We start from the raw sequence: 21,859 nt of genomic DNA on the forward strand, positions 1-21,859 counted from the left end.
CTATCTGGCACCGATTCCGGTATTCCCACTAGCCGCAAATTTGATCTCCTCGACCTGTTTTCCAGGTCGTCAATTTGTTGCGCTTGCAGTGCTATTTTTTGTTGCAGCTGTTGAAGCATTTCATGCAGAGCGGGTTCCGTGCTCTCCAAAGCGGCGACTCGTCCCTCCAGCTCCCCAGTGCGCCTCGTTGTATCTTCCAGTACTGTTTCGAGGCCTGTGAGTTTTTCTGTGATTTGTGCTAGTTGGGGTGACGTAGCCTCCTTCACTGCTTCAGTAAGTTGCAGGAGTTGTGAAGCCGCAAACAACGTCGGGGCCACTGGGGTCATCGGGCTCGGCGCCATCTTGGCCTCTTCCGCTCCGCGCTGCTTTTCTGTTTCTTTCTTATTAGTTTTACCGGGCATCACCGAGGTTCTCCGGATCACATACAGGTCCATATGCTCGCCAACCTCCGCGTAATTCTTTTTGTGTTTTTTCGCTTTTAATGCAGTTTTTGGGGCGGTTGAGGGCATCGAGTTAAGAGGAGCAGAGCAAACACTTCCTCTCTCCTCAGTCCATCAAGTGATCTCATCCGGCTGCCCTTTCTCTTAAATGGCTTAGGGGGTACACTAATGACTTCAATTCCTAAACAAGCAAATTTGGACCTGAGCCAACATCAAACTTTAGACCTGTTCCAAGCATTCATTTGTTAGCAAAACTATCAAAGACTTTTGTAACAGAAATGTTAGCAGAATTTTTGGGCACTATTGGGCTCATTTTCGAAAGAGAAAGACACCCATTTTTCGACATAAATCGCAAGATGGGCGCCCTTCTCACAGGGTCCAAATCGGTATAATCGAAAGCCGATTTTCGACGTTCCCAACTGCTTTCCGTCGCAGGGATAGCCAAAGTTCAAGGGGGTGTATTGGAGGCATAGCGAAGGCAGGACTTGGGCATGCCTAACACTAGGACGTCCTCGACCCATAATTAAAAGAAACAAGGACGTCCCTGACGAACACTTGGACGACTTTACCTGGTCGTATTTTTCTTACGACCACAGCACGAAAAGGTGCCCGAAATGACCAGATGACCACTGGAGAGAATCGGGGATGACCTCTCCCTACTCCCCCAGTGGTCACTAACCCCCTCCCACCCTCAAAAAAACATCTTTAAAAATATTGATTGCCAGCCTCAGATGTCATACTCAGCTCCATCACAACAGTATGCAGGTCCCTGGAGCAGTTTTAGTGGGTGCAGTGCACTTCAGGCAGGCGGACCCAGCCCCATCCCCCCCTACTTGTTAAGTTTGTGGAGGAAACAGTGAGCCCTCCAAAACCCACCAGAAACCCACTGTACCCACATCTAGGTGCTCCCCTTCACCCGTAAGGGCTATGGTAGTGGTGTACATTTGGGGGTAGTGAGTTTTAGGGGGGGTTGGGGGGGCTGAGCACCCAAGGTAAGGGAGCTATGTACCTGGGAGCAATTTATGAAGTCCACTGCAGTGCCCCCTAGGGTGCTCGCTTGGTTGGTGTTCTGGCATGTCAGGGGGACCCTGACCAAATGGCTTGCATTTGGTCATTTCTGAGATGGATGTCCTTGGTTTCCATTATCGCCAAAAATCAGAAATGACCAAGTCTAGGGATGACCATCTCTAAGGACGACCAAATTTCAGAATTTGGGCGTCCCTGACCATATTATCGAAACGAAAGATGAACGTTCATCTTGTTTTGAAAATACAGGTTTCCCCGCCCCTGGATGGGGACGTTTTGCGAGAAGATCCTTATCAAACTTGGACTTCCCTTTCGAAAATGCCCTCCACGACTGCTTGAATTCAGACCCTTTCATAGTACAATCTCTATTATTTGCACTTGTGTCAGATGCCAGGAAGAAAGGAAGAGCCATGATATTGTTGCAAGTGTTCAATACAGTTGATCCTAATATTCTGTTGTATAAATTAAACAGTTTAGGGATTTCAGGACAGGTCTTAAAGTGGCTTAAGGAGTTTTTGCTTACCAGATTTTATGTTGGTAAAATGAAAGGTTTGTTTTCAAAGAGTTGGATTTCACCAGATGGAGTTCCTCAGTGTTCTCTGCTCTCACCCATACAAAGTAGTATCTGGGTGGTGCTGAGGCAGACCTGGAAGTTATCATGGCACAGCTTACAATGAGTGCTACTGCTCGGATAACTATCCAAGTAAATAACACCGTGCAAACAGCAGTCCTAACTTGCCCAGGTAAATTATCTGGGTCCTGGCACCAGTGGCCTATTTAAACAAGGTGCGTCAGTGGCATACACACCCACTGTCAGACCCGGCCCCAGCCCCATATCTTGAAATCCTGTCTTCTTCAGCCTACACTTGGGCAGCGGCACTCATAGGCTGCTCATGGCCTGCACTGGGACTTCCTTCCGTCAGGGGTGGGAATGTTCAGGGAGGAAGTCCTGGTGCAGGTCATGAGCAGCCTATGAGTGCCGCTGCCCAAGTGAAGGTTGTAGCAGACACTTACAGTTCCAGTTAACTCATTTATAGCCTGCTAATACCAATAACATAGTAACATACATAGTTACTATGTTATTGGTATTAGCAGGCTATAATGTAATACCAATGATATGGTTCATAGAGTGGAGGAGTGGCCTAGTGGTTAGGGTGGTGGACTCTGGTCCTGAGGAACTGAGTTCGATTCCCACTTCAGGCACAGGCAGCTCCTTGTGACTCTGGGCAAGTCACTTAACCCTCCATTGCCTCATGTAAGCCGCATTGAGCCTGCCATGAGAGGGAAAGCGCAGGGTACAAATGTAACAAAATAAAATAGATACTATTGGAGATTCTACATGGAATGTTGCTACTATTTGAGATTCTACATGGAATGTTGCTATTCCACTAGCAACATTCCATGTAGAAGGCTGCGCAGGCTTCTGTTTCTGTGAGTTTGACATCCTGCACGTACGTGCAGGACGTCAGACTCACAGAAGCAGAAGCCTGCGCGGCCACATTAGTGATCTGCAAGGGCCGACTTCTACACTACATGGAATGTTGCAACATTCCATGTAGAATCTCAAATAGTAGCAACAGTGGAGGAGTGGCCTAGTGGTTAGGGTGGTGGACTTTGGTCCTGGGGAACTGAGGAACTGAGTTCGATTCCCACTTCAGGCACAGGCAGCTCCTTGTGACTCTGGGCAAGTCACTTAACCCTCCATTGCCCCATGTAAGCCGCATTGAGCCTGCCATGAGTGGGAAAGTGCGGGATACAAATGTAACAAAAAAAAATAGTGAGTTACAACAAAGATACTAGATTTAAGAAAAATAGGATGTGTAAAAAAATTGTAAAGTTTGTCATAAACACATTATCCTAATAAAAATAATCTTACCAAAACAGCCCTACACTGCACTTCCATAGCATATTTTTGTATAATAACAATGTTTTCAAACCCTTCTTAAAAATAGGATAACTAGGGATGCATCTTCATTTAAGTAGAAGAGTATTCTGATGTGCGAGCAAACGTATGAACAATTTTCTTAAAAATAATTTCCCAAGGAATTATCTAGGAAAAGATAATAAAGATAAATTGTGAGTATTATATTGTTCAATGGAACGTAAATAACAAACTAACCAAAGCTTGTAATGAGGTCTACAGAGCCCAAGCCATTTCAGCCTTTCCTCATAGGAAAGTCATCCCATCTCCTTTATCATTTTCGTCACTCTTCTCTGTACTTTTTCTAATTCCACTATATCTTTTTTGAGATGTGGTGACCAGAATTGCGCACAGTATTCAAGGTGCGGACGCAACATGGAGCGATACAAAGGCATTATAACATCCTCATTTTTATTTTCCATTCCTTTCCTAATAATATTTGCTTTCTTTGCTGCCGCAGCACACTGAACAGAGGGTTTCAAAGTATCGTCAACAATGACTCCTAGATCTTTTTCCTGGTCGGCGACTCCTAACGTGGAACCTTGCATCACGTAGCTATAGTTCAGGTTCCTCTTTCCCCACATGTATCACTTTGCACTTGCTCACATTAAACATCATCTTCCATTTGTATTCCCAGGCTCCCAGTCTCATAAGGTCGTCTTGTAATTTTTCACAATCTTCTTGTGATTTAACAACTTTTAATAACTTTGTGTTGTCAGCAAATTTAATTACCTCAATAGTTATTCCCATATCTAGATCATTTATAAATATATTAAAAAGTAGCAGTCCCAACACAGACCCCTATCATCTACCCTTCTCCAGTGAAAATACTGACCATTTAATACTATTCTCTGTTTTCTATCCTTTAGCCAGTTTTTAATCCACAGTACTATCTCCTATCCCATGACTTTACGATTTCCTCTGGAGTCTTTCATGAAGTACTTTGTTAAATGCCTTTTGAAAATCCAGGTACAAAGTATCGACAGGCTCACCTCTATCCACATGTTCGTTCATCCCTTCAAAGAAATGTAGTAGATTGGCGAGGCAAGATCTCCCTTCACGAAATCCATGTTGGCTTTGTCTTATTAATCCATGCTTTTGAATATGCTCTGTAATTTTGTTATATATATATATATATATATATATAATATATATATATATATATATATATATATAATATTATATATATATATATATATAATAGTCTCTACCAGTTTGCCCGGCACCGATGTCAGGCTCACCAGTTTGTAATTTCCCGGATCACCTCTGGACCCCTTTTTAAGAATTGGCGTTATATTGGCCACCCTCCAATCTTCCGGTACCATGCTTGATTTTAAAGATAAATTACATATTACTAACAATAGTTATGCAAGTTAATTTTTCAAGTCTGTCAATACTCTGGGATGTATACCATATGGACCTGGTGATTTGCTACTCTTCAATTTGTCAAATTGCCCCATTACATCTTCCAGGTTTACGGAGATTTGATTTAGTTTCTCTGACTCGTCAGCATTGAATACCATTTCTGGCACCGGTATCTCTCCCACATCTTCCTCAGTGAAGACCAAATCAAAGAATTAATTTAATCTCTCTGCTATGGTCTTGTCTTCCCTGAGTGCCCCCTTTTACCTCTCAGTCATCTAGCTGTTGAACCGATTCTTTTGCCAGCTTCTTGCTTTTAATATACCTAATAAAGTTTTTACTATGCGTTTTTGATTCCATGACGTAATCGGGATTCTTCTATTTAAACTGTTGCTAATTCAGACTAAAGTAGTGGACTGGGATAGAGAAGGCCAATACATTTTGGTAAAAGTAGAAATTGAGCTCTCATTTTACCCTTTGTTAAATATTCATGCCCCCAATTACAGACTGCAGTGAGTTTTTTTGGTGAGCTGAATTCATTCATTAATAAACATACTGAGTGACATTTGGTGGTGGTGGGGGGGGGGGGGGGGGGGGGGGAGGGGGTCATTATCAAAGGCTGAATGCTATCACTGTTATAAATCATTACCCTTTCCCTGTCAGCCCAGAATTATTTGACCGGCTCCAAGGAGCCCAAATTGTTAGGTTTTCAAGGCAGAAAATAGGTTCATGAGCCCTTGGCCACTGCCGAGGAGCGGCAGTGGCAGGCAAAACCATCCCACACCAGAGACAAGGCTAGACTTCACCTGCACTTAACCGCCCTTCCCCAGGAGTTTAGCCCTGGGTTGCAGGTGGCCAGAAGGACTTACCGGACTGGGCAGGAACTGGATACCAACAGGAAACACACAACACAGTCAGGACTAAAAGCTGCCAAGCAGCACTAAAAATGAACACAGACACAAGACAAGGAAATGCAGACCAGAAGCAAGACTAGGAACTAAACAATAATACCAAAGCTAACACACAAACAAACTAGAACCAGGCAAGAAACTCAGACTAAAGCTGGGCTAGGCAGAAGTGCACAGAGCACACCCACATTACCAGGGACCTTAGACGATGCAAAGGCAAACTCAGAAGTTTCAGGTGGCTAATAAAGCCCATCAGCAGCTGAAGTTCACAGCTGCAGGAATCACAAGGCAGCTACGGGTGCTGTTCAGGCACAAAAAAGAGAAGCAAGGTCTGGCAGCCCGGAAGATCTGGACCGGACTAGGCTGAAGTCTGGAACGTGTGACAGTCCATAGCAGCCCCGGTTCTGGCCACCAGAGGGCAAGGTGAGCACAGACAAGGAAACAGTCACCATCATGACAGTACCTCCCCCTCATGGGCCCCACGACCTTCACGGGGAATTCAGGTCTCCAGGGGTAACAATGGTGAAACCTACGGAGGAGCTTCAAAACATGACCAGGTGTAGCTGGCCTGGAGCTTGAACAGTAGTCAAGTCTAGAACCCGGACTGGCATCAGGACTGAATCTCGGACTGGAATCAGGAACTGGACCTCGACCTGGGACTGGCATCAAGACTTGAATCAGGACTGGCACCCGGAGTGGACTCAGCATCTGGGCTGGAACTGCAACTCAATCTGGACTCATCATCTTGGCTGGAACTGGAACTCAGCATGGACTTAACATCTTGGCTAGAACTGGAACTCGGTCTGGACTCAGCATCTTGGCCGGAACTGGAACTCGGCGTGCACTCCGCAGCTTGTCTGGAGCTGGAACTCGGCATGGACTCAGCAGCTTGGCTGGAGCTGGAACTCGGCTTGGACTCAGCAGCTTGGCTGGAACTGGAACTCGGCTTGGACTCAGCATCTGGGCCGGAACTGGAACTCGGCGTGGACTCAGCAGCTTGGCTGGAGCTGGAACTTGGCTTGGAAGCATCTTGGCTGGAACTTGGAGTAGACTCAGCATCTTGACTGGAACTGGAACTTGGCTTGGACTCAGCAGCTTGGCTGGAACTGGAACTCGGCTTGGACTCAGCAGCTTGGCTGGAACTGGAACTCGGCTTGGACTCAGCAGCTTGGCTGGAACTGGAACTCGGCTTGGACTCAGCATCTTGGCTGGAACTGGAACTCGGCTTGGACTCAGCATCTTGGCTGGAACTGGAACTCAGCGTGGACTCAGCAGCTTGGCTGGAGCTGGAACTTGGCTTGGAAGCATCTTGGCTGGAACTTGGAGTAGACTCAGCATCTTGACTGGAACTGGAACTCGGCTTGGACTCAGCAGCTTGGCTGGAGCTGGAACTCGGCTTGGACTCAGCAGCTTGGCTGGAACTGGAAGTCGGCTTGGACTCAGCAGCTTGGCTGGAACTAGAACTCGGCTTGGACTCAGCATCTTGGCTGGAACTGGAACTCAGAGTGGACTCAGCGGCTTGAGCCCCTGGGTGCAGGTGGCCGGCAGGACTTACTGGACTGGGCAGGAACTGGATACCAACAGGAAACACACAACAGAGTCAGGACTAAAAGCTGCCAAGCAGCCACTAAAAATGAACATAGACACAAGACAAGGAAATACAGACCAGAAACAAGACTAGGAACTAAACAATAAAACCAAAGATAACTACACACAAACAAACAAGAACCAGGCAAGAACTCAGAATAAAACTGGACTAGGCAGAAGTGCACAGAGCACACCCACATACCAGGGACCTTAGACGATGCAAAGGCAAACACAGAAGTTTCCAGGTGGCTAATAAAGCCCACCAGCAGCTGAAGTTCACAGCTGCAGGAATCACAAGGCATCTATGGGTGCTGTTCAGGCACAAAAAAGAGAAGCAAGTCTGGCAGCCCGGAAGATCCGGACCGCAAGGAAACAGTCACCATCGTGACACAAATCTTTAGTAAATTGGATCTCAGAGGAGCTTATAACCTCATCCGCATAAAAGGAGACGACGAGTGGAAGACTGCTTTCAGCACACATGACAGCCATATTTCAATTTCTTTCTTTTAAATTTCTAAACAAACTACTCAATTCTTTTCTATTAATATTATTTGAATTGAAAAATACTATATCTATATCTATCTATCTATATATCTATATCTATATTTATCTATATCTATCTATATCTATATATATATATATATATATATATATATATATATATATATATATATATATATATATATATATATCTTTTCATTTTTAAAACCATATATGTTTAAAATCAGTTGTCTTTTTGCAGAACGTTATTGTGGTACTGATAATGATGGAACAGGAAATATATCTGTCTAGGTAATTCTCTGAGGATGAGAAGGACATCAGTAATTCCATATGTGGGCGATGTTGCCGACAGAGCTCCGCTGTGGATGCTGACCGGCTTTCTGGATTTTTCAGAGGCTTTTGGCAGTCCCAGCCATGCATATGCATGTGTGCCTTCCCACCTCTCTCAGTTCTGCAGGATCATCAGTTTTTCTCTTACTATGGAGCTGAGAGGACATTTTGTTAAATGCTGTCTTTAGTGTGGGACTTTTCTCTCTTGTGGCCTTCCCTGCCTTCAGCCTTTTACTCTTTTGAGTAGCATGAGATCAATTTTCCCTCTTTTGTTTTCTTTGCTTCTTGTAGTGTTTTTAGTGTGTGTTGGCCCTTTTTCTTTGTTTTTCTGCAACTCTACAAACTGTTTTGACCTGAGGTTCCTGGGCGGGACCTTCCGTCTTAACAAAAAATAGAGCCGTTTGATTTCGCTTCAGCTATTTTCCCCCCCAATGTCCCTTAAACTCAAACGAGTGAAACAATTCTTCCCAAGGGATACATTTCGCAACCTGATACAATCAATGGTACTAAGCCACTTAGATTACTGCAATGGAATCTATGCGGGATGTAAAGAACAAACCTTAAAGAAACTTCAGACTGCTCAAAACACAGCAGCTAGTCTTATATTTGGTAAAACGTGATTTGAAAGCACAAAACCCCTCCGCGTAAAACTACACTGGCTCACAATCAAAGAACATATTGCCTTCAAAATCTGCACCTTGGTTCACAAAATCGTCTACGGTGAAGCCCTGGGATGCATGACAGACCTGATTGATCTACCAACTAGAAATACTTCAAAATCATCACAAACGTACCTAAACCTGCACTACCCAAGCTGCAAAGGACTCAAATACAATTCAACTTACGCATCCAGTTTTTCCTACATAAGCACGCAACTGTGGAACGCTCTCCCTAAAGCTGTGAAAACCACGTATGACCACCTACACTTCCGAAGAACACTAAAAATGTATTTGTTAAAAAAGGCATACCCTACCAATCCAACATAAATGCCTGACCACTACAACACAACAAAACCAAAATACGGTATGGACACAACACAACTCTTCCATGTATGACGCCCTATGTGGATATCCCACACGAACTTTACTTTATCTCACGTGGCAATACCACATGAACTTTATCTTATCTCTACATCACTCTGTATTTGTCTACACCGGAGTCTGCAATCGCATCTCCGGCACTATGTAAGCCACATTGAGCCTGCGAATAGGTGGGAAAATGTGGGAGACAAATGTAACAAATAAATATACAACATGTCAAGACTGTTTTATAACATCGCCATGACAATAGACTCTATGCGAAGCTGAAGAAATGTGTATTTCATCAAGACAGTATATCCTTCCTAGGATACATCATTTCTGCGTCAGGATTGCAAATGGATCCAACCAAACTGCAAGTGATTCAGAAATGGCCTCAACCTGTCGGCCTTCGTGTCATACAACGCGTCCTGGGATTTATTAACTGTTATCGCCAATTCATTAACCAGTACTCCACTACTGTTGCCCCTCTTACTGCTCTTACAAAGAAAGGGGCGGACACTAAGAATTGCTCTAGTGAAGCCTGTCAAGCTTTTCAAAAAATTAAAGAATGTTTTTCACGGCCCCTGTTTTGACATGTCCGGATCCCTTATGACCATTTATTCTCAAAGTTGATGCCTCAGCTATTGGGGCCAGAGTGGTGCTTTCTCAAGGTGATGCAGTTGGAGACGGAGAATTACTAGCATGAAGCTAGCATTAGAGAGGTGGAGACATAGGTGCCTGGTATAAGAGGCTTGGACAGGCTAAGCCTCCCCTGCTGTGCTCTGAGGGGTTTAAATTGTTGATTTACCTCCATCCTCACAGCAGGAGCTGCAGTGAAAGCCCTCTAGCCTTTTGTAAGCGGTTGTAGAAATTGGTTTATGGTTTGTTTACCTTACTGCTGGGAGAGCTAGGGGGGGTGTTGGCTGGAGGTGTCCTGTGTTGCCAGGGAGATATTTAACGAGGATAACTTCCTGACCTGCACTGAGGACAGATAGCAACAGAATTGGATACTGGGCCAGCATGATCAGAAAAAGTCACCAGACAACAAAGGTAGATAAGATCATTTTATTTTCATTATAGTGTTTGGAATATGTCCACTTTGAGAATCACATTAAAAGTTTATATTTATTTACTTATTTATGGCATTTTATCCCACATTAAACATGAATTAGGGTGTTTTATGGCTCTACATGAGAATTGTGATGATATGATCCCTTGTTTCATATTGTTGACGGTCTGCATTTTCCGTATGGGTGGTATATTGGTGTATTAGGTTCTGCCCAGTGTAATATTTATGGTACAGTAAGGTTCTGAGTGTGTTTTTGCACAAAGTTGTGCATAGTGTTTTGCAGTTGAGCGATTGTGCTTAGTATATGCTTTGAGCAACCACTTTATTCTTTGACATATGATACATAGCTAATATCTAAATGTAATAAAGGTATTGTGACTTTTATTTTTATTTATTTTTTCTGTTATCAGACAATTATGGATTTAAGCTCCACCCCTGGCCTCACCCCTAACCCCGCCCCCTTTAGCTTCCCCAAACAGTTGGGCCACCGACCGCCTATGGGTGGAGACATCTCCTAGAAGGAGCTGTTCATCCTTTCACCGTTATATCCGATCATAAAAACCTTACCTGCAACAAGCCAAACAAATCCCCATCAAGCCAGATGGTCATTGTTCTTCGCTCAGTTTAATTTCCGTCTTATTTTCCGTCCTGCGGAGAAAAATGGGGCAGATGCCTTATCCAGATCCATGGATCCAGATCTAGTGCTAGTGTTTGATAGAACCTACTAAAGTAGTAGGTTTTTCAGAAGTATCTCTTCCTGAAGGGAAAACTATGGTACCCAAATGGAACAAGATGTATGGCAATTCGTTCTTACCTGCCCTGTTTGTGCTAATTGTCGACCTTGGGGGGGCTTCTTCAGCTATTACCCATTCCCAAATATTCATGGGAAGAGATAGCCATGGATTCAGTAGTATGAAATGAGTTCCTCTAACTTCCAATAAGGGTAAGACTTCACTAGCGTCTTGTGTAGCATAGGAGTTTTTAAAATCTTTATTTGTATTCATTTTCCAAAAAAACAGGATCTTATTATAGTTTCCAATCTCCCATCCTTTCCCTCCCCCCCAACTGCCCAGCACATAAAGAAGGAGAAGCCCTGTACATTTTCAAATAAAATACAAGAACAATATTTGTATATACCAATTTATTTATTTATTTGTTACATTTGTATCCCACATTTCCCCACCTATTTGCAGGCTTAATGTGGCTTTCATAGTACCGGAAGGGGTTTGCCATTTCCGGTGTGAACAAATACAATGTGATGTTGTGATGAGATGTAGTTTAAATGGCAAAGTCACAGTAATAGTCGTAAGGTGGGAGAGTAGCGTTGTGTTTATACATGCTTCGGTTTTCTTGTGTAGCCACGGTCAGTCCTTTAGGTTGGATTGGGAGGGTATGCTTTTTTGAATAGGGTAGTTTTTAGTATTTTCCGGAAGTTTAGATGGTCGTATGTCACTTTTAGGGGTTTTGGTAGTGCGTTCCACAATTGTGTGCTTATGTAGGAGAAGCTGGATGCATAGGTAGATTTGTATTTAAGACCTTTACAGCTTAGGTAATGTAGGTTTAGATATGATCGTGTTGAGTCGGAGGTGTTTCTGGTTGGTAGGTCAATTAAGTCTGTCATGTACCTAGGCGCTTCGCCATAGAGAATTTTGTGGACCATGGTGCAGATTTTAAAGGCAATGTGTTCCTTGATTGGGAGCCAGTGTAGTTTTTTGCGGAGGGGTTTTGCACTTTCAAATCGTGTTTTTCCAAATATGAGTCTGGCTGCTGTGTTTTGAGCAGTCTGTAGTTTCTTTAAGGTTTGTTCTTTGCATCCTGCATAGATTCCATTACAGTAGTCTAAGGTGGCTTAATACCATTGATTGTATCAAGTTGCGAAAGGTGTCCCTCAAGAAATATTGTTTCACGTGTTTGAGCTTCCACATTGAGTGGAACATTTTCTTTGTGGTGGATTTTACTTGGCTGTCCAGAGTAAGGTTGCGGTCTATTATGATGCCAAGGATTTTCAGGCTGTCTGAAATAGGGAGGGTGTGACCTGGGGTGTCGATGCTTGTGGGGTTGTCCATGTTGTGTTGGGATGAGAGGGCAAGACAATGTGCTTAGCTTTTGCCACTTGACGAACTTCCATTAAACACTATCTAAAAACTGAAAGGAAGCCTTATATTTTCAAATTCCCCTAGGCATATGTGGCTTAATCACTATCAATGTGCTTAAATAAGACACATGCTAGAATCTTTCTTTCAAAGCTAATAATTTGGTCAGTTGTATGTCTTCTAGCACCTAGTCACCTTTCTGCCAACTATTACCGCACACGGAAAAAAAACATTTTAATTTGCTGTTCTTCCAGTTGTAAAAGAAGAGAAATGAGGCAAAGGATTTAATGCTAATGCTGTGTTTCTTTTTAAATGTCTTAGGAAAATTATGTACAAGCAGCACAAGATTCGTCAAAAGGTATGTGAGAAGGGATATTATTCTGACTCCTTTACTCTTGTATTATGATATCTTAAGCCCTGTTGTGCACAGGATGTCTAGATAGAATAAATGAGGTCTCAAATTTGGCAGCTAGGATTTAATGCTATAAAAAATGCAGGGTCAGTGAAAACCCAAGGGGTTAAAGAGCAGAAGCATGAAAGAAGAGTGAGACCTTGGGGACGATCATAAGTGATGAGCTTAAGATGGCCAAACAGGAAGATAAGGGAATGGTGAAAGTCAGAAGGATGCTTGGGTGCGTAGAGAGAGGAATGGCCAGTAGGAAAAAGGAGCTGTATAAGACTCTGGTGAGACCTCGTATAGAATATTGTGTACAATTTTGGAGACTGCACCTTCCAAAATATATAAACAGGAGTTTGTCCAGAGGGCACCTACTAGAATGGTCAGTGGTTTATATCAACAAGGTTTCAGGTTTTGGGTTTACTAAAATTTGATATGCTGCCCTAGAGACAAATGCTTTCAGAGCAGTTTACATAGTAAATAAAACATAGAATAGAGTTAAAATGAAAGGAGAAGTGAGAGATGAGGAACCACATTCTCTGATAGCGCCCATGTTCAGTGATCAAGATATTCTGGTGGCACAGAATGAAGCAAGCAGCTTTATAATCCAAATAAATGTTTTGAGGCTAGTTTGAGAATTCTGTAGAGAACTCAAGGCATAAGTGCACATTTCAAAAGCTCTTACTAATGAAACTGAAGGCTTTTAACCAAAGAAAATCAGAGCAGATGTGTCGGAAGGAAGGGATGACTAAAGTGTTATGAGGACAGACTTAAAGATCTCAATATGTATACTTTGGAAGAAAGGGTGGGAGAAGGGAGATATAATTACTGTTCCCTTCTCTACAGATGTTAAAGTTCAGTTATTAGTACCATGGACCGACCACTACAAACTAAACCTATCCCTAAAATGGTGGGACAAGGGTTCACACCGTATGCAACAACACACAACTTACAGCACAAGAGGCCAAATAGACTCGGAAACATTCTGGCAACAGATATACAAAAACGAATGGGCAGGGCAAACGGACTCTATATACTACCTCTCAGAATGAGATAAAAGATGCAGAAGCATACTGGACGAAATAGCACCCTTATGAACAAGAACCTGACGTAGGCATAACTCGATACAGTGGTTCAACGAAGAACTGAAAAAAATAAAAACACAATCCAGGAAACTCAAACGAGCTTGGAAAAAAATAAAAGACGAACACACACTCAACGCATGGAAACAAATGCAAAGAAAATACAAATACACAATAAGACAGACCAAAAGGTCATACTATAAAACTAAAATAGGGCCAGATTACAAAGACACACAGAAATTATACCAACTCGTGAACAAACTACTAGACATCACCTTGGTCACCACAACCAATACAGACATCCCATCTGAAGACAACCTTGCTAAATACTTAAATGAAAAAATTGCAAACCTATGTAACAACTCAGGACAACACCGATATCGAAAATTTCATCACTGGCTTGGACCCAACCCCTGGTACATAAGTACATAAGTAATGCCACACTGGGAAAAGACCAAAGGTCCATCGAGCCCAGCATCCCGTCCACGACAGCAGCCAATCCAGGCCAAGGGCACCTGGCAAGCTTCCCAAACATACAAACATTCTATACATGTTATTCCTGGAATTGTGGATTTTTCCCAAGTCCATTTAGTAGTGGTTTATGGACTTGTCCTTTAGGAAACCGTCTAACCCCTTTTTAAACTCTGCTAAGCTAACCGCCTTCACCACGTTCTCCGGCAACGAATTCCAGAGTTTAATTATGCGTTGAGTGAAGAAACATTTTCTCCGATTTGTTTTAAATTTACTTCACTGTAGTTTCATCGCATGCCCCTAGTCCTAGTATTTTTGGAAAGCTTCACATCCACCTGTTCCACTCCATTCAATATTTTATATACCTCTATCATGTCTCCCCTCAGCCATCTCTTCTCCAAGCTGAAAAGCCCCAGCCTCCTTAGTCTTTTTTCATAGGGAAGTCGTCTCATCCCCGCTATCATTTTAGTTGCCCTTCGCTGCACCTTTTCCAATTCTACTATATCTTTCTTGAGATGCGGCGACCAGTATTGAACACAATACTCAAGGTGCGATCACACCATGGAGCGATACAACGGCATTATAACATCTCACACCTGTTTTCCATACCTTTCCTAATAATACCCAACATTCTATTTGCTTTCCTAGCCGCAGCAGCACACTGAGCAGAAGGTTTCAGTGTATTATCGACAACGACACCCAGATCCCTTTATGGTCCGTAACTCCTAACGTGGAACCTTGCTTGACGTAGCTATAATTCGGGTTCTTTTTTCCCACATGCATCACCTTGCACTTGCTCACATTAAACGTCATCTGCCATTTAGCCGCCCAGTCTCGTAAGGTCATAGTAACATATTCATAGTAGATGACGGCAGAAAAAGACCTGCACGGTCCATCCAGTCTGCCCAACAAGATAAACTCATATGTGCTACTTTTTGTGTATACCTTACCTTGATTTGTATCTGTCATATCCAGGGCACAGACCGTATAAGTCTGCCAAGCACTATCCCTGCCTCCCAACCACCGGCTCTGGGACAGACCGTATAAATCTGCCCAGCAATATCCTCGCCTCCCACCACCGGCTCTGCCACCTAATCTCAGCTAAGCTTCTGAGGATCCATTCCCTCGGAACAGGATTCCTTTATATTTATCCCATGCATGTTTGAATTCCGTTACCGTTTTCCTCTCCACCACCTCCCGCAGGAGAGCATTCCAAGCATCCACAACTCTCTCTGTGAAAAAATACTTCCTGACATTTTTCTTGAGTCTGCCCCCCTTCAGTCTCGTATCGTGCCCTCTAGTTCTACTGCCTTCCCATCTCCGGAAAAGGTTCATTTGCGGATTAATACCTTTCAGATATTTGAACGTCTGTATCATATCACCCCTGTTTCTCCTTTCCTCCAGAGTATACATGTTCAGGTCAGCAAGTCTCTCCTCATACATCTTGTAATGCAAATCCCATACCATTCTCGTAGCTTTTCTTTGCACCGCTTCAATTGTTTTTACATCCTTAGCAAGATACGGCCTCCAGAACTGAACACAATACTCCAGGTGGGGGCCTCACCAACGACTTATACAGTGGCATTAAAACCTCTTTTCTTCTGCTGGTCACTCCCCTCTCTATACAGCCTAGCAACCTTCTACTTACGGCCACCGCCTTGTCACACTGTTTCGTCACCTTCAAATCCTCAGATACTATCACCCCAAGATCCCTCTCCCCGTCGGTACCTATCAGACTCTCTCCACCTAACACATACGTCTCCCGTGGATTTCTACTCCCTAAGTGCATCACTTTGCATTTCTTCGCATTGAATTTTAATTGCTAAACCTTAGACCATTCTTCTAGCTTCCGCAGATCCTTTTTCATGTTTTCCACTCCCTCCCGGGTGTCCACTCTGTTACAAATCTTTGTATCATCTGCAAAAAGGCAAACTTTACCTTCTAACCCTTCAGCAATGTCACTCTCAAATATATTGAACAGAATCGGTCCTACCACCGATCCCTGAGGCACTCCACTACTCATCTTTCCCTCCTCCGAGCGAATTCCATTTACCACCACCCTCTGGCGTCTGTCCGTCAGCCAGTTCCTAATCCAGTTCACCACTTCGGGTCCTATCTTCAGCCCGTCCAGTTTGTTCAAGAGCCTCCTGTGGGGAACTGTGTCAAAAGCCTTGCTGAAATCTAGGTAGATTACGTCTATATCACATCCCTGATTTAATTCTCCAGTCACCCAGTCAAAGAATTCAATGAGATTCGTTTGGCACGATTTCCCTTTGTAATTTCCTTCCGTAATTTTTCAAAAATCCTGTCATGAGTTAACGACTTTGAATAACTTTGTGTTATCAGCAAATTTAATTACCTCGCTAGTTACTCCATCTCTAAATTATTTATAAATATGTTAAAAATCAGCGGTCCTAGCACAGACCCCTGAGGAACCCCACTAACTACCTTTCTCCATTGTGAATACTGCCCATTTAACCTCACTCTCTGTTTCCTATCCTTCAACCAGTTTTTAATCCAGAATCGGACATTTCCTCCTATCCCATGACCCTCCAATTTCCTCTGTAGCCTTTCATGAGGTACCTTGTCAAACGCCTTTTGAAAATCCAGTTACACAATATCAACTGGCTCCCCTTTGTCCACATGTTTGTTTACTCCTTCAAAGAATTGAAGTAAATTGGTCAGGCAAGATTTCCCCTGACCAATTTACTTCAATTCTTTGAAGGAGTAAACAAACATGTGGACAAAGGGGAGCCGGTTGATATTGTGTATCTGGATTTTCAAAAGGTGTTTAACAAGGTGAATACCCAGCGGACCGAACCTGGTCAAACTTCGCTTTTCTCACCGCGGAAACAGTCACCCAGGCGATTAATAGGTTCTCCAACTCTCACTGTAAATTGGATACCTGCCCCAGCTACCTAATAAATTCCGCCCCCCACCGCTTCATAGTAGACCTAACATCCCACTTAAACTACATGCTTCAACAAGGTCTCTTACCTAAGGAAAATGGCAACATCCTACTCACCCCAATACCAAAAGATCCCAAGAAAAAATCAAACAAAATCACTTACTACTCCCCAGTAGCATCAATCCCACTGGTGGTCAAACTGATGGCAAGCATGGTAACCAAAAAACTTCCTGTTTATAAAAACAAATTCACAATATTATATGAATCAAAATCAGGATTTCGCCCCCTCCATAGCACTGAAATAGAACTAATTACCCTCCTAGCCAAATTCAAGCAGGAAATAGCAACAGGCAAAAGCATACTTCTCCTCCAATTCGACATGTCCAGTGCGTTCGACATGGTAAACCATAAAATACTACTAAGACTCCTAGATTACTTCGGGATTGGCGGACACATACTTAGTCATTTGTGGAGCGCATGATCTGGTACAGGAGGTTGCGGTCGGGGGGGCCGCTTGACAACAGTGATCATAACATGATTTGCTTTGAAATTTGATTTCAAAGAGGTAAAGTGGAGGAGTGGCCTAGTGGTTAGGGTGTTGGACTTTGGTCCTGGGGAACTGAGGAACTGAGTTCAATTCCCACTTCAGGCACAGGCAGCTCCTTGTGACTCTGGGCAAGTCACTTAACCCTCCATTGCCCCATGTAAGCCGCATTGAGCCTGCCATGAATGGGAAAGCGCGGGGTACAAATGTAACAAAAATAAATAAATAAATTAATAAATAAACATAGGAAGTCAAATATGTTAGCGTTTAACTTTAAAAAGGGAAGCTATGATAAAATGAGAAGAACGGTAAAAAAAAAACTTAGAGGAGCGACTGAGAGGGTAAGAAACCTACAACAGGCGTGGATGCTGTTCAAAACCACCATCCTGGAGGCCAAGGCCAAACATATTACACGTATCAGAAAAGGAGGATGGAAGACAAAACGACAACCGGCATGGTTAAAAAGTGAGGTAAAGGAGGCTATTGGAGCTAAAAAGGAATCCTTCAGAAAATGGAAGAAGGAAACGACTGAAGAAAATAAGAAGCAGCATAAGGAATGTCAAATCAGATGCAAAGTGCTGATAAGAAAGGCAAAGAGGGATTTTGAATGAAAGATAGCGTTAGAGGCGAAAACCGATAGTAAAATCTTTTTTAGATACATTAAAAGCAGGAAGCCGGCAAAAGAATCGGTTGGCCCGCTGGATGACCAGGGTGTAAAAGGGGGGCGATCAGGGAAGACAAAGAAATAGCAGAAAAATTAAATGAGTTCTTTGCTTCGGTCTTCACTGAGGAAGATTTGGATGGGATACCAGTGCCGGACAAGGTATTCGAGGCTGACGAGTCAGAGAAACTTAGTGAAATATCTGTAAACCTGGAAGACGTAGTGGAGCAGTTCGGCATACTGAAGAGTAGCAAATCTCCTTGACCGGATGGTATTCATCCAAGGGTACTGATAGAACTAAAAAATGAGCTGGCGGAGCTACTGTTAGAGATATGTAATTTATCTTTAAAATCAAGCGTTGTACTGGAAGATTGGAGGGTGGCCAATGTAAAGCCAATATTTTAAAAAGGTTCCAGAGGCGATCCGTGAAATTATAGACTGGTGAGTTTGACGTCAGTGCCGGGCAAAATGGTTGAGACTATTATAAAGAACAAAATTACAGAGCATATTCAAAAGCATGGACTAATGGGACAAAGTCAACATGGATTTAGTGAAGGGAAGTCTTGCCTCACCAATCTACTACATTTCTTTGAAGGGGTGAACTAACATGTGAGCCGGTTAATATTGTGTATCTGGATTTTCAGAAGGCATTTGACAAAGTACCTCATGAAAGACTCCAGAGGAAATTGGAGAGTCATGGGATAGCAGGTAGGGTTCTATTGTGGATTAAAAATTGGTTTACAGATAGAAAATGGAGAGTAGGGTTAAATGGTCAGTATTCTCAATGGAGAAGGGTAGTTAATGGGGTTCCCCAGGGGTCTGTGCTGGGACCGCTGCTTTTTAATATATTTATAAATGACCTAGAGATGGGAGTAGATAGTGAGGCAATTAAATTATTGTGTTCAATTCTGGTCGCCCGCACCTCAAAAAGATATAGTGGAATTAGAAAAGGTGCACAGAAGGGCAACAAAGATGATTCAGGGGATGGGATGACTTCCCTATGAGGAAAGGCTGAAGAGGCTGGGGCTCTTCAGCTTGGAGAAAAGGTGGCTGAGGGGAGATATGATAGAGGTCTATAAGATAATGAGTGGAATGGAATGGGTTGATGTGGAGCGTCTGTTTGCGCTTTCCAAAAATACTAGGACAAGGGGGCATGCGATGAAGCTACAGTGTAGTAAATTTAAAACGAATCGGAGGAAGTTTTTCTTCACGTCGACGAGAGGTTAGACTCCGGAATTCGTTGTCAGATAAGGTGGTTGGGGCGGTTGGCTTAGCGAGTTTAAAAAAAGGTTAGACGGCTTCCTGGAGGAAAAGGACCTAGAATTTTATTGAATGGACGTAGGAATAATCCACTATTTCTGGGATGGGCTGGACGAAATGCTTGTTCTTTGGCCGCTGTCAGAGACAGATTTCTGGGCTTGATGGACCCTTGGTCTGTCCCAGCATGGCGATGCTTATGTCTTATGTCTTAAGGGTTTCCTAACCACTAGAACATATCAAGTGAAATCAAGCTCAAACATATCACCACCGTGGAAAGCAGAATGCGCAGTACCTCAAGGATCACCACTATCACCGATCCTTTTCAACCTAATGATGACCCCACTAGCCAAATCCTTATCCAACCAAGGCCTTAACCCTTTCATCTATGCAGACGATGTCACAATATACATTCCTTACAAACGTGATCTGACAGAAATCACCAATGAAATCAAGCTCAGCTTGAATATCATGGACTCATGGGCAAACGCATTTCAACTAAAACTCAACACAGAAAAAACACACTGTCTCATCCTCTTGTCCCAATACAATACAAACAAACCCACAAACATAAACACCCCAGATTATACCCTCCCTATCTCAGACAGCCTGAAGTTCTCGGTGTTACAATCGACTGTAACCTCACACTAGAGCACCAAGTGAAATCTACAACAAAGAAAATGTTCCACTCAATGTGGAAGCTCAAATGCGTGAAACCATTCTTCCCCAGGGAAACATTTCGTAACTTAATACAATCAACGGCACTAAGCCATGTAGACTACTGCAATGGAACTTATGCGGGATGCAAAGAACAAATTATAAAGAAACTTCAGACCGCTCAAAACACGGCAGCCAGACTTATATTTGGAAAAACACGATTCGAAAGCGCCAAACCCCTCCGAGAAAAACTGCACTGGCTCCCAATCAAAGAACGTATTGCTTTCAAAATCTGTACCCTGGTTCATAAAATTATCTACGGCGAAGCCCCGGGATACATGACAGACCTCATAGACCTACCAACCAGAACACAACAGGATCAACGCGAACATACCTAAATCTCCACTACCCAAGCTGCAAAGGACTCAAATACAAATCAACCTGTGCATCCAGCTTTTCCTAAATAAGCACACAACTATGGAACGCATTACCAAAAAGCCGTGAAAACAACTTATGATCACCCAAACTTCCGGAAATCATTAAAAACTAACCTGTTCAAAAAGGCATACCCTACCGACCCAACTTAAATGCCTGTACCCTGCAACACAACGAAACCAAAGCTCGTAATGGACATATAATAGCTCTTCCTCTCTACGATTCTCTTCCTCTCTACGATTCCCTAATGTGTCTGTACACACGAACCTTATTCTACCATAGCATTACTGTATTTGTTCATACCGGAATTTGTGAACGCCTTTACGGTACTATGTAAGCCACATTGAGCCTGCAAATAGGTGGGAAAAAGTGGGCTACAAATGTAACAAATAAAAAAAATAGCAGCCAGCTTAACATAGAAACATAGAAAAATGTAGGCAGATGAAGATTATATGGCCTATCCAGTCTACCCATCCATGCCATCTATTCTCCCTATCACTCCCTTAGAGTGATATGTATTTCTCCCAAGCTCTCTTGTTTTCGACTCCACCACTACTACCGGGAGGCCGTTCCACTAATTCACCACCCTTTCTGTGAGGAAGTATTTTCTCGGGTTACTTCTGAGTCTATCCCCTTTCATCTTCATCCTATGCCCCCTCATTCCTGAGCATCGAAAGAGACTTACCTCCTGTGCATTTATTCCACATAGGTATTTAGTGGAGCAGTGGCCTAGTGGTTAGGGTGGTGGACTCTGGTCCTGAGGAAATGAGTATCATATCTCCATCTCCTGCCTCGCTTCCAAAGTATACATATTGAGATCTAAGTCTGTCCCCATACGCTTATGACGAAGACCACTGACTATTTTAGAAGCCACCTTCTGGTCCAACTCCATCCTGTTATATCTTTTTGAAGGTGCGGTCTCCAAGAGTTGTACACAATATTCTAAATGAGGTTTCACCATCACTTCCTTTTTTCCTACTGTCCATTCATCACTCTATGCACCCAAGCATCCTTCTAGCTTTCGCCATCGCCTTTTCTATCTGTTTGGCCACCTTAAGATCATCATATACGATCACACCCAAGTCCCACTCCTCTTTAATGTATAAAAGTTCTCATCCCCTAAACTGTACCGTTCCCTCAGGTTTCTGCAGCCCAATTGCATTATCCTGCATTTTTAGCATTAAATCTTAG

At 43.1% G+C, this 21,859-nt stretch overlaps 1 protein-coding gene across 1 annotated transcript in view; it reads left to right on the forward strand.

Annotated features, from left to right (window-relative positions):
- LOC115482645 (protein unc-45 homolog B-like) overlaps positions 1–21,859 on the forward strand; it is a 249,113-nt gene that overhangs the window by 20,901 nt on the left and 206,353 nt on the right. Inside the window, 1 exon segment of the mRNA XM_030222599.1 lies at positions 12,578–12,614. Coding sequence (XP_030078459.1) covers positions 12,578–12,614 — 37 coding nt within the window.

Source organism: Microcaecilia unicolor, chromosome 13 (assembly GCF_901765095.1).
Source record: "Microcaecilia unicolor chromosome 13, aMicUni1.1, whole genome shotgun sequence".
Taxonomy (NCBI): domain Eukaryota; kingdom Metazoa; phylum Chordata; class Amphibia; order Gymnophiona; family Siphonopidae; genus Microcaecilia; species Microcaecilia unicolor.